Source organism: Coptis chinensis, chromosome 6 (assembly GCF_015680905.1).
Source record: "Coptis chinensis isolate HL-2020 chromosome 6, ASM1568090v1, whole genome shotgun sequence".
Taxonomy (NCBI): domain Eukaryota; kingdom Viridiplantae; phylum Streptophyta; class Magnoliopsida; order Ranunculales; family Ranunculaceae; genus Coptis; species Coptis chinensis.
The window spans coordinates 50,149,188-50,163,686 of record NC_141461.1 but is presented as its reverse complement, the minus strand read 5'-3'; the positions used below and the strand labels follow the sequence as shown (position 1 = coordinate 50,163,686).

The following is a 14,499-nucleotide window of genomic DNA, read 5'->3' as shown; positions in this document are numbered from 1 at the left end:
TCGGTCAATGATGGTGCTTTGCCATCACTTTTGACCGCATAAACTTGTGTTCCTCTTATACTTGCTTGTAGAAAAGGAAGAACCAAAGATCGAAGACCAAGCGAGAAAAATTTCCCGACATAATTACTAAGGTGCCTATTGGTGTTTTCAAAGGAATCACCGGCCGCTAAAGTCACCGGTGGTTTAGATCCTAGGGCAAAGATAGAGGTGTTTCCATGAAACAAGTGAAGAAGCTATATAAACCTTTTGTGCATTTGCACTATGCTACTTGCTGCCAGAAAGAGATCTTTGCGTTTCATTATTCATCCCGGGAGGACCCTCGTGCGTTCTTTCACGCTAAAAGGCGATTTAAATCATATTGGTCCGCTAATACGCTTTAGGTGCATAATGAATGGTGCAAGATTAGTTATAGCTATGGCTACTATGGATGTTATCAAGTTGCATCGTGAAAATGATACTTTGAAACTCTGGTGATTGAAGCTGTAAAAAGGATAGATAGGCATTGACCGAGGACCGGATATCATGTACGAAAACGTAAGGTTCCCAAACCGTCATCCTAGGTGAAAATGGTGCCTTGAAGAGTCAAGCCACGGTACTTGCGAAAAAAGATAGATAAGCAAATGTGGTGATGATTGGACTCATGTACAAGCCATATAAGGATCCCAAACATTCATCCTTGAGGACAAGGATGTTTAGAGGGGAAGGTATTGTCATGTCCCAAGACATGGCAAAGGTTATGTGTGTCTTACTTTAAATGCACTAGGGTAGTTTAGTATTTCAGTCTTTTTAGAGTTAGGTGATACTAGATGATGCCACGTGTATGGCCTAGATATCATCAGGTTGTAGAAGAGAGAGAAAGCAAGTGCTATATGTAATGAAAAATGATAGAGAAAACTAAGAAGAAAATAGAAGAAACCAGGCTCTTGTTTCAGTGAAACAGAGATTAGGCTCTGCATTCTTTGAATCAGAGATTATTTCAAATGTTTTGACCGTACAACCAAGCTAGTTCATAACATCATCAAACCCAATCTTATATGAGGAAAAACATAATAGAAGAAAACAAGTTATTTTTGGAATTAGATGCATGTTCAACGTTTTGTTTGGGTTCAAACAAATATTCAAGTTTCTTCTTTTTAAAATATGAGGCCTCTTCAAATATATTGCTGCTAAAGTTGTTAAATGTATACAATGGGTTTGCAAGAAGGTAAGGATGGTGACCATTTTCTTTTTCCCGATGAATTGAGAGGCTTTGGGGGTGCGATTCTGGTCCAAGAGCCAATAAAAAACTTTAAAGCAAGTGACTGGTCAAGTCATTCTCCATTCACATTATTTTGTCACATAGCAGGTCAAGACGGTCCAACCCCTTAATGGAGCAGGACGCTAGCAATTCTCTTTAAGGCAGCCCAAAGGTTAAGTTAAGGCCCACGAAGCGGATTTTATTTATTTTTGTTATTTAAGAGAGTGAGTGAGCGGAAAGATTTGTCGATTTGAGATCATGGCATTTAACAGTCCGAAGCTTGCAATGGCGGAGTTACGCCATTCAAGTTCATTAGGAAGTAGAGCTTCCTCATCACCTAAAAAAAGAGACGATGACTCATCATCAACTAATAGCCCATTAATCATATCCGAAAACCAATTAGACGATGATGATGACGATGACAATCGTCACTTTTCTAGAGATCGTGATAGATTTTATTCTTCTGTTTCTTGGTGGTACCAATCTAAGATCTCTATTCCTATTTTATCCCTCCTTATTCTCCTCGGCTTCGTTTCCATTCCTTTAGTCTGGAATCACTTAGTAAGTAGTACAATTACCCACTTTCTTTCTTTCATTTGGTATAAAATATAAATGTTTTCTGTGGCTAATTTTTCTTTTATTTTGTAGAATGCACCTTATTTGTGTAAGAAAGATGGCATTGTACTACGCTGTCCACGTGTGAGTTTTTTTTTTTTTTTTTTTTTGTATTTGGGATTTTGGAACTGGTTTGTTTATGTTATTTTATACAGGTTAAGGAAGCACCTTCACTTTGGGAGAATCCTTATTCTGCTACTACTTCTTGGAAGTCTTGTGCTGAACGCCGTGATGGGGTTTTTTCGGGTAATTAACTTACATGATGACAATGTAGCCTTTATTGAATTCATCGTCTTCAAATTAAGTTACATAACAAAATAATTCTCTACAAATGGTTTTTTGTCATGCTTATATATCTCAAAAGATCTTTGTAAGGAATTGTTCGATAAATCATTAATTTAGCCTTAATTGTTAGCGTGTGGACATTGTGAGGATTGTTAAAGGTTGCATTAAAAGTTTTCCAAACTTCAGCTTACACTTTGCATATAATTAGTGATGTTGCACTTGTAGTTTGAGACTCTTCCATTTCTCCTCAAGTGTCTCAGACTCTTGGTTTGTCCTAATACTTTTACAAGCTTCTTTCTCTTCAAATAGCCTAGATCCTCTACTTTGTCTTTTACAAGTCTCAACCGGTATATATGCATTTGGTCATAGTGGATTAGAAGTGATTATGTTGGGGTGTCAAAAACTTCCTGGTAATTGAAGGGTTAACGGTTTCAAAAGATACATATATACTGGTCGAGACTTGGGAGGTTGGGCATAAGGTCTTGGCTTTGATTCCCACCTCAACTGTGGAAAAAAGAGTTTAAGGGATTAGGGAATAGAAGTTTTACACATAAAGATGAACAAATAAAAAGAGATGCATTTAGGGGAAGACAGCTATTGTTTAGAGGTACATGTGGGTTTGACGGTTTTCGTTTCCTATCTTTCTCTATGGGCTAGGGGTACGTTTTTCAAATGGTCTCTTTTTCTTTTTGTGTGTATTTTGTATTTATATATTGATGAAAGAGTTGCTTCTTGATTTCATTTTATAGACTTTCAATCTGGTTTTTCAGTGGTAGAATTGGAGTGCTAAGATAGTATCATATAGATCTCTAGTGTTTACTCGGGCCTATGCTCTTTGCCATTCACTTGTAGAATCAATGTAAACTCACGTTGACATTCTTTTAGCACATGTTGAACTGTCACAGGCACATGTCTACGTGCTTTTAGCATACGTCTTCATGCCTTCAAGATGATGTTTCATTCTGCTTATGTTCTTTCATCTCGTCTTTATGCCTCTCCTGCGTGCTTTGTCTCTCAAGCATATATGCATGCCTTTGACAAATTTCATGGATACAAAGAGGTTAATCTTTCTTCCCTCGTAGAATTTTGTATTTTTACTGATCTCATCTGAAAGTTCTGATCAAGTGCTAGGTATATTAGTTTTATCAAAAATCAATGTGAAGAGGTAAACGTTAGGAAAAGTCTCTTTCCTCCAAATGTATATTATCTGCCTCCACATTTGCATTTGGCAACTGCCTCATTTTTTCCGTCATCTTCTTAGCTATAGATCACAAACTTTGTGTGTGTTTGAGGACGATAGGTGTAGAGTGTATCTTGCTTTTGCAGATGTAGAAATTCAGTGCGGGGGGTTGGGGCATCTGGATCTGGGTCTAGAAGCAGTTGGACACCACGTGGGGATGAAGGGGAAGGAACAGTAAGGGGTGTATCGTATTGGATATGAGGACAGCAAGTGGCAAACCAACTATGGATTATGACGCCAACGAGGGGTCTTCTTGAGAAAAAGATCTGTTGGAAGTTAAATCACCTGTTTTAGCCTGTCTTTGGAAGAATGCCATAATTTTTCGATCTCTTCACTGTTGAATAGTTGGAGATGGGTTGTAGTTGTCTGCTAAAGTTCTTCCCATTTTCTGTGGAACCACAGATTTTCACCATAGAAAGCCGTGATTTCTGTGGATGATCACAACACTTATGAAGCGTTGTTATGGATGAAGGCTAGTAAGTATGATGGTGAAGGCTGAAGAGGAGGGAGAGTGGACTAGGACTGACTATGTACAAGAGGCAGCATGGAAGTGGGGTGAGAGGGAGAGGGTGGAGTGTGGTCTGACTTGCTAGTTGCAGTGTTGGTTTTGCCACCTTGATTTCTTTTTTGGGGTTGTGGGTGTAATAGGGTTGGCAGCATGGAAGTGGCAAGTGGGGTGAGAGTGAGAGGGTGGAGCATTGTCTGACTTGCCAGTTGCTGTGTTGGTTTTGCCACCTTGATTTCTTTTTGGTTGTGGGTGTAATAGGGTTGGCAGTTCTGGTCCTTCTGAGAAATATCCCTTGGCTATATATCTTGGTGTCGTTGTAATTTCCGTTATTATCTGTGTATTGACTTTTATCAAATTAGAAAAAGGAAAAAAGTAAGGCTATAGATTATCAATGTAGTCATATTTTGTTGTTGTCAAGGAGTTGAGTTGTTTGAACATTATTATTAGGATTGGCGTTTTTGCTTTTGTGAATATAGTTGGTGTTTTGGACTTTTGGTGTTTCTGTTTCTCATTAATAGGAACCCTGCCTTACGTTGTAGTTGCTATTTTTTATAGATGATAGTTGACAGTTAAGGAATTGTGATGGTATGTTTTTTTGTATCTCTATGGATGCTTTTGGAATTTTCTTTGTTTTTCCTTTGTGCGTTGTCTCAATTACTCCAACTGATTTCTTACTGCTGAACGGCTAAAATGAAAATAATTGAAAAGCTTATAGAGATATAGGTTAATTCCACTGAAAGGTTGTTCATGCGTTTCAGCTTGTTTAACTTTTGAATACACTTTAGGCTCACCAAGCTGTTACCTTATCATTCTTATAGTTTTCAATTTAGTGAAATGTTATTACTCTGTGCAGACTTACCGCCGGAGAATGAAACAACAGGCTACGTATTGATCCATGCTGAGGGTGGGTTAAACCAACAAAGAATAGCTGTATGTGCAATTTATAGTTCACAGCTCATTACCATTTGCTGTGCACTGCTTTTGACTTATCTCTTGTGATTTTCTCAAAAAGTCATCCTCTGTCGGAGTTCAGTTTACACAAGTTCTTTAAATGGTTTTTGTTCATTTCAGATATGTAATGCTGTTGCTGTAGCCAAGATAATGAATGCCACCCTTATTTTGCCATTGCTGAAGCAGGACCAGATTTGGAAAGATCAAACGTGAGATACCATGTCTTATCTTCTTTATGTTCATACTTGGGAGATGATCGAAAGTATATATGCACACGACCCTAGCTACACAGTTTTTCTTCATGAAATCAGCAACCCACAGCTCATTTATATCAATGTACACAAATACGGAATGTGCCCAGGTCCTTATAGTGTAGCTCAAACCGTGTGTGTGTCGGTGTGTCTTATACATAAACTCATAATATGATGCAACCACGATACATAAATTGTTCATTTTTTAAGAAAAAAACCTATGAGGGCACGTACCCAGGTCCTTATATTGTAGCTCTGCCAGTGTGTATGTATGTGTACGCGTGTGCGTATGTGTTTATGCAGTTCAGGTTTTTTAATCAACGTGTCAGATATATTCTGCTTCCAATTATTAGTAATTTGAATGCCATCCATTTCAGTTCTTACTGTTGTCCTCTTATACCAAGACTTGTTGTAGCCCTGACCATAGAATCACCTGGTGGGTCAAATTTATTTATCCTTCTAGTTCCTCATATAGATTTTCTTATACGTATGGTACTACGTCGCACTGCCTTGTTTTCAGGCAGGTCTCATGATCACTCCTTCGAAGTTAAATTTGAATGGAAAAATTTGAAATGAAATTGCAATGCGTAGTCAGGTTTCAGAAGATATGTGACAATGCATCTTTGTACACAGACCATCCCTTCTTTAACATATTGAAAAAGTCGAGCTTCTTTCTTCTTAATCACACCTGAATGTGAGTGGATGTCATTTTCTGGATTTCCCCAACCCATTAATTTTCTCTCTCCCTTATGTTTTCTTCTCATAAATTCCTCCTTTAACTATAGAAATTTCTGATATTGCCCAACCGCCACCTTGGTCAAGTTTTAATTTCTAACCCATTTGATACGAGATGTATAATTTGGATTATTATCTGTCCTAAGCCTAACTTTCAAATATTGCGATCCCAGTTTCCATTAAAGTCATCTATTGTCATCATCGAACACAAATTTTACACCCACCGCCTTGCTTGACTGATCATTGTTGTGGATTAACGAAAAAATAAATAAAATGACTGATTGTTGTGTTGTTCAAAATGCCAGAAATAATGCATGAATGCATATGCTAAATCACATAGCAAGCTTAAAATTATGATGTCAGCTAAGTATTGTAAGTAAACTGATCCCATATGTCCCATTGGCTTAAATGATTCACCATTATATTCATCTTGAAACCGTCTTTATTCTCTCCAAAGTTCCAAGTTCCCAGTTTATTTTTTTATTTTTCTTACTTTTTGTTTGAAATTATGGTATGCCAGATATTTATGTATAACTTGACATCTAAATTACATTGACACGGACCGTGTCCGTGTCCGTGTTCGACACAGATACAAAGTGATTACACAGAGAAATGTAAAAAAAAATTGAGGTATATGGTATATTGGTATATCACATACAAATGTGTCCGTGTCGTGTCCGACACGGACACGTGGATATGTATCCGACACGGATTATCTTTTAAAGTATGGTGTGGCTGTGTAATATAGATAGCTTGACATGTTTATTTGTGAACATGCATAGATTATTTTCAAACGGGTCCTACCAATTAATGGGACTCCCCCTCCCCCTCCCCCCCCCCCCTTATTAGAATGGGTTTATTGAAAATGGGTCACTCATGTAGGACTGGTGCCATGTAGCCAATGCGGATGTACTGGTAGCTTCATATCTATACATACACAAGGTCTGAGAATTGTATGATTTGACAACACCCTAGGGTGAGAAGGGTCAGTGCATAAGGTTCGTTCGATAGGATTTGCATTGCAAGATTAAGTGTTTCTAAATATTAAATATGTGTTAAAAAGTTAGGCTCATTTGTCGCTACTTGTGAGTTTTAAGGAGCAATCTGTTGAATATGAAATTTGGATGGATTCATTCCAAACCTCATATTTGTGTCTATGTGCTATATGTCTTTTAACGACTTAACAGCGCTAAAGAATCTTTTTTGAAAGAAAATAATTTCTGTTAAGTTTCTCACACACCTTGTCACATCAGTTGGTGTCTGTTATTTTGGTTCCTTGTAACTTGGACATTGACTCATTTTCTGTGTTAGTGATTAGTTCAGGTTTTAGGCATGTACCCCAAAGAGAATATGTCACCATGTCCGTAGAATTCATTTTATGCATTGCGCCATTGCCATGTGCTTATTCTTAGACATTAGAGTTCTAAGTTTAAATTAGGTTTTGTGAAATGTGAAGTAAATGTATTTCTATCTAGATAAGCTAATACATCCTGTAAGTTTAGGGAGTCTGCTTGTTTATGTAGGAAGATCGACAGATTTAAAAAAAAAAGTGCCAGGTGTCACCATATCAGCGTAGCCACTTCTAGTATCCGGTTGTCAGTTTCTAAAAAATATATAATATTATTGAATGCATACAAGTTATTCCATTCTGCAAAAATATTATTCTGCTTTATGCGTGCTGCTTCCTCCCATTGTAATCTCCTTATAAATTGCAGGAAATTTGAGGATATTTTTGATGTTGATCATTTCATCGACTACTTGAAGGATGATGTCAGAATTGTTCGTGACATCCCTGAGTGGTTTCCAGACAAAGCAGAGTTATTCACAAGCATAAAGTATGCCATCTTCTACTCTGTTTCTATATAAGTTGGTGGCCTGTTTGTGTTGTACATACATTCAATAGGCATTCTTGTCCTACTTCCTTCCTCTTCTTGGTCATTAAACTTTGTAGTTTATTCAATATATTGAAAAAATACTGCTACCTATCGTAACCCATGAAATTTTTGTATATTCTGTCAGTTACCTCTGTGTCAGCAGACTGCGTTTTCTTCTTTTTGGTTAATCATATGGCGGGAATATTTTGACACTGAATTTCTGCGGTGAATATTTCAATGCTATACCTGATATGTTGTAGATATCTCACTTTCGATATGTTCCACATCATTTTGATCGATGCTACTTATTATCTTTGGCCACTTTACAAAATTGCTTGAGAAAAGCATAAGTCGTTGTAAGCACAATGGAAATCATATTGTAAATTAATTAAGTCCATTCCTTAGATAGAGTGGGACGAAGGATTAAGCTTTATTTTGATTATTGTGTGTAATACCAAATGCAATTAATGAACCAATACACCCAATACGGCTAAACATAACTTCTTGCTTTTCGCATCCTTATGTTCGTTCCTTAACCTGTTTGCTTCACTATTGCGAGGTTGTATGGTATGTTTCTCTGAAAGTATTGGTTTAAATTTGCATTATAATACAAGTCTGTTAACTCCTCTGAGAGAGTATGGTTTATATGGCAGACGAACAGTGAAAAACATTCCAAAATATGCTCCCGCACAGTTTTACATTGACAATGTGCTGCCAAGGATTAGGGAAAAGAAGATAATGGCTCTAAAACCTTTTGTTGATCGGCTGGGGTAAATGAATTTTTTATTATTTTAACCGTCTTGTCCTCTCATTGTTTTCAGATCTGCAAACCTCTGTAATTTATCAAGATTGATCTCTTTGAAATGTTCAGGTATGATAATGTTCCACCAGAAATAAACAGGCTGAGGTGCAGGGTGAACTATCATGCGTTGAAATTTCTACCTGAAATTGAGCAAATGGCTGATCAATTGGCATCAAGGATGAGGAATCGAACTGGCAGTTCGAATCCTTACATGTAAGTGAACTATCGAGAACGAAAAAAGAAGGAAGAAAAGAAAAGCTCGTATCAGCCTGAACCGTTCGCCTTATATGTTTGAGTAACTAATTGATTTCCTATTTATCAGGGCTCTTCATCTGAGGTTTGAGAAGGGCATGGTAGGCTTGTCTTTTTGTGATTTTGTTGGGACAAGAGAAGAAAAGGCTATAATGGCAGAATACCGCAAAAAAGAGTGGCCTCGGAGGTACAAGGTAAACAACTGTGGAATGAGTACTGCAGTTCTGCTTATTGAAACTTCAACTTTGAACCTGATTAGAATATCCTTGTGCTTTGCTTTTCTAATGGCATTATTTTGCAAATGGGGCATGCAGAATGGGTCACATCTCTGGCAGCTAGCCTTACAGAAGCGGAAGGAAGGACGATGCCCACTTGAACCTGGTGAAGTGGCCGTGATACTTAGGGCAATGGGTTACCCAAAAGAAACTCAAATTTATGTTGCTTCTGGACAGGTTTATGGTGGACAGAATCGAATGGCTCCACTCAGAACTATGTTCCCCAATCTGGTATTATTAATATTTATTTATTTATTTTTAAGGATGCACTTGTTATAAACTTATAAAACAAAATTTTGGTATGAAACATATGCATTAGACAAGTCTTGAAGGTTTTGGTTGTCTTGGTAGCAGTGGTAGGGAGTCTTACTGGCAAATTCCCAATTGTCATGCAAGGTCAATAATGAATGCTTAGCACCACCAGTGTGAATGGTTTGCCTTGAGATATGACCGATTTTTGTGCACCTTGAACAACCATAGTTGATCACGATAATATAGATGGCCTTTTGAAGCACGAAAGCGTGGATGTGATGAACAGGACTTCCTTGGGAATCTGATCTTCTCCCCACCACTCACACACAATGACACAAACAATCAACTCCCTGGTTCACCATCTAGGGTTTCACGCACCAAATAAATTTGAATGTTTGTTGTTTTCTAGGAAAAATCTTGAAGTAACTTTGATAATGAGAAAGTGAGAAATGAAACCCTAGTATTAGTAACACCCCCAATACTTATTTGCATTCAGTCGCTGGTATTAGTAACACTCCAATATTAATTTACATCCTTTACACGAAATAGATAACAATTGTTTGCTAACACTTATGTAAGTATTTAACTAAATGTTTATTGTATTCATTTTTTACTTTTTTTGTGGTATTCTAACTAGGTTACAAAGGAGGAACTTACAAGCAAAGAGGAATTGGATGGTTTCAGGAAGCATGTGACCAGCTTGGCAGCTCTCGACTTCCTGGTGTGCTTGAAATCAGATGTGTTTGTGATGACTCATGGTGGAAACTTTGCAAAGCTCATCATTGGAGCACGTAGGTACATGGGTCATCGGCTGAAGTCTATAAAGCCAGACAAGGGGCTCATGTCCAAGTCCTTTGGGGACCCTTACATGGGCTGGGCAACCTTTGTGGAAGACGTTGTTGTTACACACCAGACTAGGACTGGTTTGCCTGAGGAGACCTTCCCTAACTATGACCTATGGGAGAACCCTCTCACCCCATGTATGTGTAAAGCATGAACATGAAGTACTACTACATATGATTCCTGACAGCAACAAACTTTAATGAACCTCTCGAAGAAAAGTGTGCCTCTTTGAGCAGATTTCTCCAGGAAATACTAATATTGGTCCTTTCTGGTTACTTCTGTGTTGGACGGAGAAACTAGTGGAAATTTCGAAGAAGGATGTCCTCTAAAGCACCGCACTTGGATGCATGTGGAGATTCACCAACCACTCAGTCTGCAGATTAATTGACCTTTTATCTTTTAGGACGCCCCTGTTTTTATGTTTGTATTAAAGACATTGTTATGTGTATTATGTGTGATTAATGATCATTTACAAGTTACATTGGAAATTCGTCCACAGAACTGTTCTTAAGGGATTGTTGTTTTAATTCATTTGCTAGTGAACTTACTTGGTTATACTCGGCTTTCTAGCGTGCCAGTCAGTAAGTATGACAGATATCAACCTGTATTGATACTTGATAGTAGAAATTACTGCAATCCACCCAAATAGGTTTCAAGGACTAATAATACATGAGTGCATAGGATAAGGCTTCACACTTGCTCCATTCTGGTGGCGCATTAGTACCTAGCAAGTGAGTACATTACAACGAATTACAACTCGTCAAGAGAAGAACACCCAAGCTCTTTCACCCTAAGCTTCTATTTTCTTTGTCAATGCCTAATTTTGTCGAAGTACGTCCTCCAATGAAATCAAGATCTTGCCCCAAGACTTCAAACCGCCTCAAGCGCACATGGATGCATTTGTGCTTACTGCTTTCCAGTAGCCACCAGCAAGCAGCTAAGCAGGAACAACCGAACAAGCTCAGCTTAGAGTACTTAATTTTATCACTAAGCTAGCTCAAATGGGTTTTAACCCTCTTCTTGTTCACAATCCAAAACACTTTCGACCCGACCTGAGCAGTCTTTAGAAAACCAATTACCAACCAGGTTATGGGTTAAAACTGACCCAGTTAACACAGAAGTGGCAACATCCAGATATTCAGCAACTCTCATTAGTAACCATGTTTCTCGTGGTTTTAATATCTATGGCGTATATAAGTTAAGGATACTGACCTATTCTAGTGATTATGACTTATTTCATGTACAAGTTTTCATTATATTGGATTAGGAAGTGGACTATATCACTCATTCAATAAATTGCACCAGCGACACAGAATTTGGAATGCAATTAGAAGGGTCAAGGGTTCAGAATAGAGTCAATATATTACCCGCTCAAGAAATGTAAAGGGTTCAGAGGAAGAGCAATTACAAGAGTCATTTCATGACTATACCATTGTACCAAGGAAATAGTACAAAAGCAAGTCAAGAAGTTGAATGAGGACACAAAGTGACCATAAGAATTCTCCAAAGATCAAATCCTGGCAGTTGCCTTAAGAGTATCAGTTGAATGAGGACACAAAGTGACCATAAGAATTCTCCAAAGATCAAATCCTGGCAGTTGCCTTAAGAGTATCAGTTAATAAAGAGACAAGGACAGAAGTAACAGGTTAGGTAAGTCCTCCCTCCTAACACAAAATCATTTGTACAGGGCATGCCCTTAGGGTAGAGGAATGTCTTCTACTTTACTTGCTAGTGGTGGATAACCAATGTGGGACTATCTACAATGCACTAAAGTGGAGAGAACACACTTTGTTCATCTCCTCCACTTTGCACACACACACTAGTATTTAGAAATACTCATAGAGATCCCAGCATAAACTTGCTACTGTCAAACACTCTTGGCATATCATAGTCACCGTAGAGATAATGAAACAGAGCCCTGACTTCTGCGACGTAAAGAACAGCTCGGATCGAGGGATGAGGACCATTACAAATTAATACTACTGGGTCTACACCTACGATTAGTTTTGCAGTAATGCATGCATTCCCTTGTGTTCCAATCCAACAATATTTTATTTCATGTACTTTAATTATGGAGAGAAACTAACCAGACATGGCTACTATGGAAAGAGCTAGAATGAGTGACAGAAAATAGGATGCGAAGTTTGGGCGAAGAGAAATCAGCATTGACCTATAAACAGGAGGCAGATCCAGGTTCCCCTTTTGACAATTTATAGATTCTAGTAATGCCATACAGGGGACTTGAGCAGATTATGGATAGGTAGCAAGTGTCAACCTGTGCTTTCCGGCCTGTAATATTACTGCAGCCTATGGAGGTGTGGATTCAGTTACAACTTAGGGGTTATGCAACAAAGACAATAATGAAACTAGTAGGTTATAACGACTACAGGCTGGGAACGATTAGTTCAGGAGAATTGCCCCTGTACGTGGTCAATCTACTTTGCCTACTTAGAGATCTAAATCCCTTTCAACCATTCAGTGGACTAATTCTCATGGTTCATAAACATGGCAGCAACCAATCTGGCATTTCTCTACATCCTTGCTGCCGTAGGCTTCTCCAATATTAACTGAAAAACATTTGAGAGATACAACCAAAACAGTTATATCTATAAGAAAAGAGAAAAGAATTATAATAAAATCGAATACTACACTACTACACTATAAGATCATATGCAAAGTACAAAATTCGGTAATTAGGGTACAAATTATGTCAGCTAAAACAAATAAAACTATACAAATGAGCCTAACCAAGATAAATATTCATCCTCCTTTAACTTTCGTTAAGTACACTCGACCTTCAACAAAGCAGGCGGCCTTGATCCAAACCCGGAATTATAGAAGGATGGAGCTAGATACTCAAAAGACATGCAACATTCTTCGAATAGATTCACATATAACATAACCAGGCTTCCTCTTTCTCCTTCCACATTCCAAGTGTTTGCGGTCTTTTACCATTGTTTTCACAGGACTTGTGAGCCGGCTATTAGCATCTAGCTTACTATTCACATTCACCATTATTTCCCTCCAATCAAGTAACTGTGGCTTAGGAATCCCTAATGCTGCATCATCCAGTGCTCCTGCTTCCGTTTTGTCATTGTTGATCGCGACAAAAGGATGATCAAGTAACATATCAACGCTCCATCTAAGTAATGAATTTTTCACCAAACATCTCCTAACAAAATCTTGTGCGGTGGATGATAGCATCGATGGTATTTCTGGAAGTTCATCGCTATAACCAACTCGATGCAAAAGACCCGAGAGCTCATCGTCACAAGTCCAAGCTTGTTTTCCAGTCAACATCTCAAGGACTGAAATCCCAAAAGCCCAAACGTCAGAGTGAGGCTCAAACTCATTGTAACGAACGGATTCCGGTGCCACGTACAATGCAGTACCCCACAAACTAACTCCAGTCTGATTCCGCTTCAACCTTTTCCCAACCTTCTTAGCAAGCCCGAAATCTGCAATTTTGGGTATTGCATCAAACGAAGACGAATTCGCTGAAGACGGCACAAGGAGGATATTATCTGGCTTTATATCACAGTGGACATACTCATGTTCATGGACGTACTTTAGACCTTGAAGAATCATTCGAGCATAACGCTGCACTTCTGGTTCGGGTATACCACCAGGCTTCTGTCGAATTCGATCTCCCAACGTTCCTAACGACGCGTACTCAAGCAGCATGTTGAAGTAGGCTTTTCCCTTTTCGTCTATAGTAACTTCTGGGCCATAAAAGCCGATAATGTGAGGACAATTACCTTGAAGTTTAGCAAGTGTAACACTTTCCTTTGCGAGAAAAATGGAAGAAGTTGTGAACGATTTAGATATTGCTGCAGACTTCGCAGCGATGAGTGGTGGCATATAGTTTTGTTTTGGGTTGGTAGTGGCTTTGTAGACCCTTGCGAAGCTACCACTACCAATCAATTCTCCCCTCTTCCATTCTCCTTCTGTAAACTTCATCTCTGTACTACCAACAACCATTCTCTCTGCCCTTTCACTCGTGCAAAAACTTCGTATTCTGTTTGTATCTTATTACTAGTTACTTATTCTGTGTTGCCGTATCTTATTACTAGTTACCAATTCTGTATTGCTGTATCTTATTACTAGCTTTTGACCCCGTCCTACGAACGGGTGTCGTTATATTAAATTATTGTAAAAAATATTAGCAACTATGTATAGCTATAAGATATGAAAATTATATTAATTAGTCATTCAAATTTTTTGCACCACTCTCTATAAAAAGGAAGCATCAAACCTTGATAAAACTCATAGACTTCTTTTTGTTGTTAAATATAATAATTGAAGTTTTGTGAGAATGCTCAATGTGACGAAGATAATATTGAAGCTACTTGAATAGCATGACATTCTTAATCATAATA

General features: G+C 38.2%; 2 protein-coding genes across 2 annotated transcripts; one reads left to right on the top strand and one right to left on the bottom strand.

The window, feature by feature from the left end:
- Positions 1–1,429: 1,429 nt before the first annotated feature.
- LOC147493416 (O-fucosyltransferase family protein) lies at positions 1,430–10,675 on the top strand. The gene is made up of 11 exons (XM_086565643.1): positions 1,430–1,798; positions 1,886–1,936; positions 2,008–2,098; positions 4,739–4,815; positions 4,957–5,045; positions 7,538–7,657; positions 8,350–8,466; positions 8,568–8,711; positions 8,821–8,944; positions 9,065–9,256; positions 9,915–10,675. The coding sequence occupies exons 1-11, from the start codon at positions 1,496–1,498 to the stop codon at positions 10,272–10,274; spliced, it is 1,668 nt and encodes a 555-aa protein (XP_086421769.1). The 5' UTR covers positions 1,430–1,495; the 3' UTR covers positions 10,275–10,675.
- A 2,301-nt stretch (positions 10,676–12,976) lies between these two features.
- LOC147493415 (mitogen-activated protein kinase kinase kinase 20-like) lies at positions 12,977–14,101 on the bottom strand. The gene has a single exon (XM_086567855.1). The coding sequence runs from the start codon at positions 14,099–14,101 to the stop codon at positions 12,977–12,979; it is 1,125 nt and encodes a 374-aa protein (XP_086423981.1).
- Between the last annotated feature and the right edge of the window lie 398 nt (positions 14,102–14,499).

Excerpts from the sequence above, each read along its gene's own strand:
- LOC147493415 (XM_086567855.1), bottom strand. The coding sequence starts at position 14,101 with ATGGTTGTTGGTAGTACAGAGATGAAGTTTACAGAAGGAGAATGGAAG.
- LOC147493416 (XM_086565643.1), top strand. The coding sequence starts at position 1,496 with ATGGCATTTAACAGTCCGAAGCTTGCAATGGCGGAGTTACGCCATTCA. Across the intron at positions 4,816-4,956 it reads TAAACCAACAAAGAATAGCT|ATATGTAATGCTGTTGCTGT; the intron begins GTATGTGCAATT and ends TGTTCATTTCAG. Across the intron at positions 8,467-8,567 it reads CCTTTTGTTGATCGGCTGGG|GTATGATAATGTTCCACCAG; the intron begins GTAAATGAATTT and ends TGAAATGTTCAG.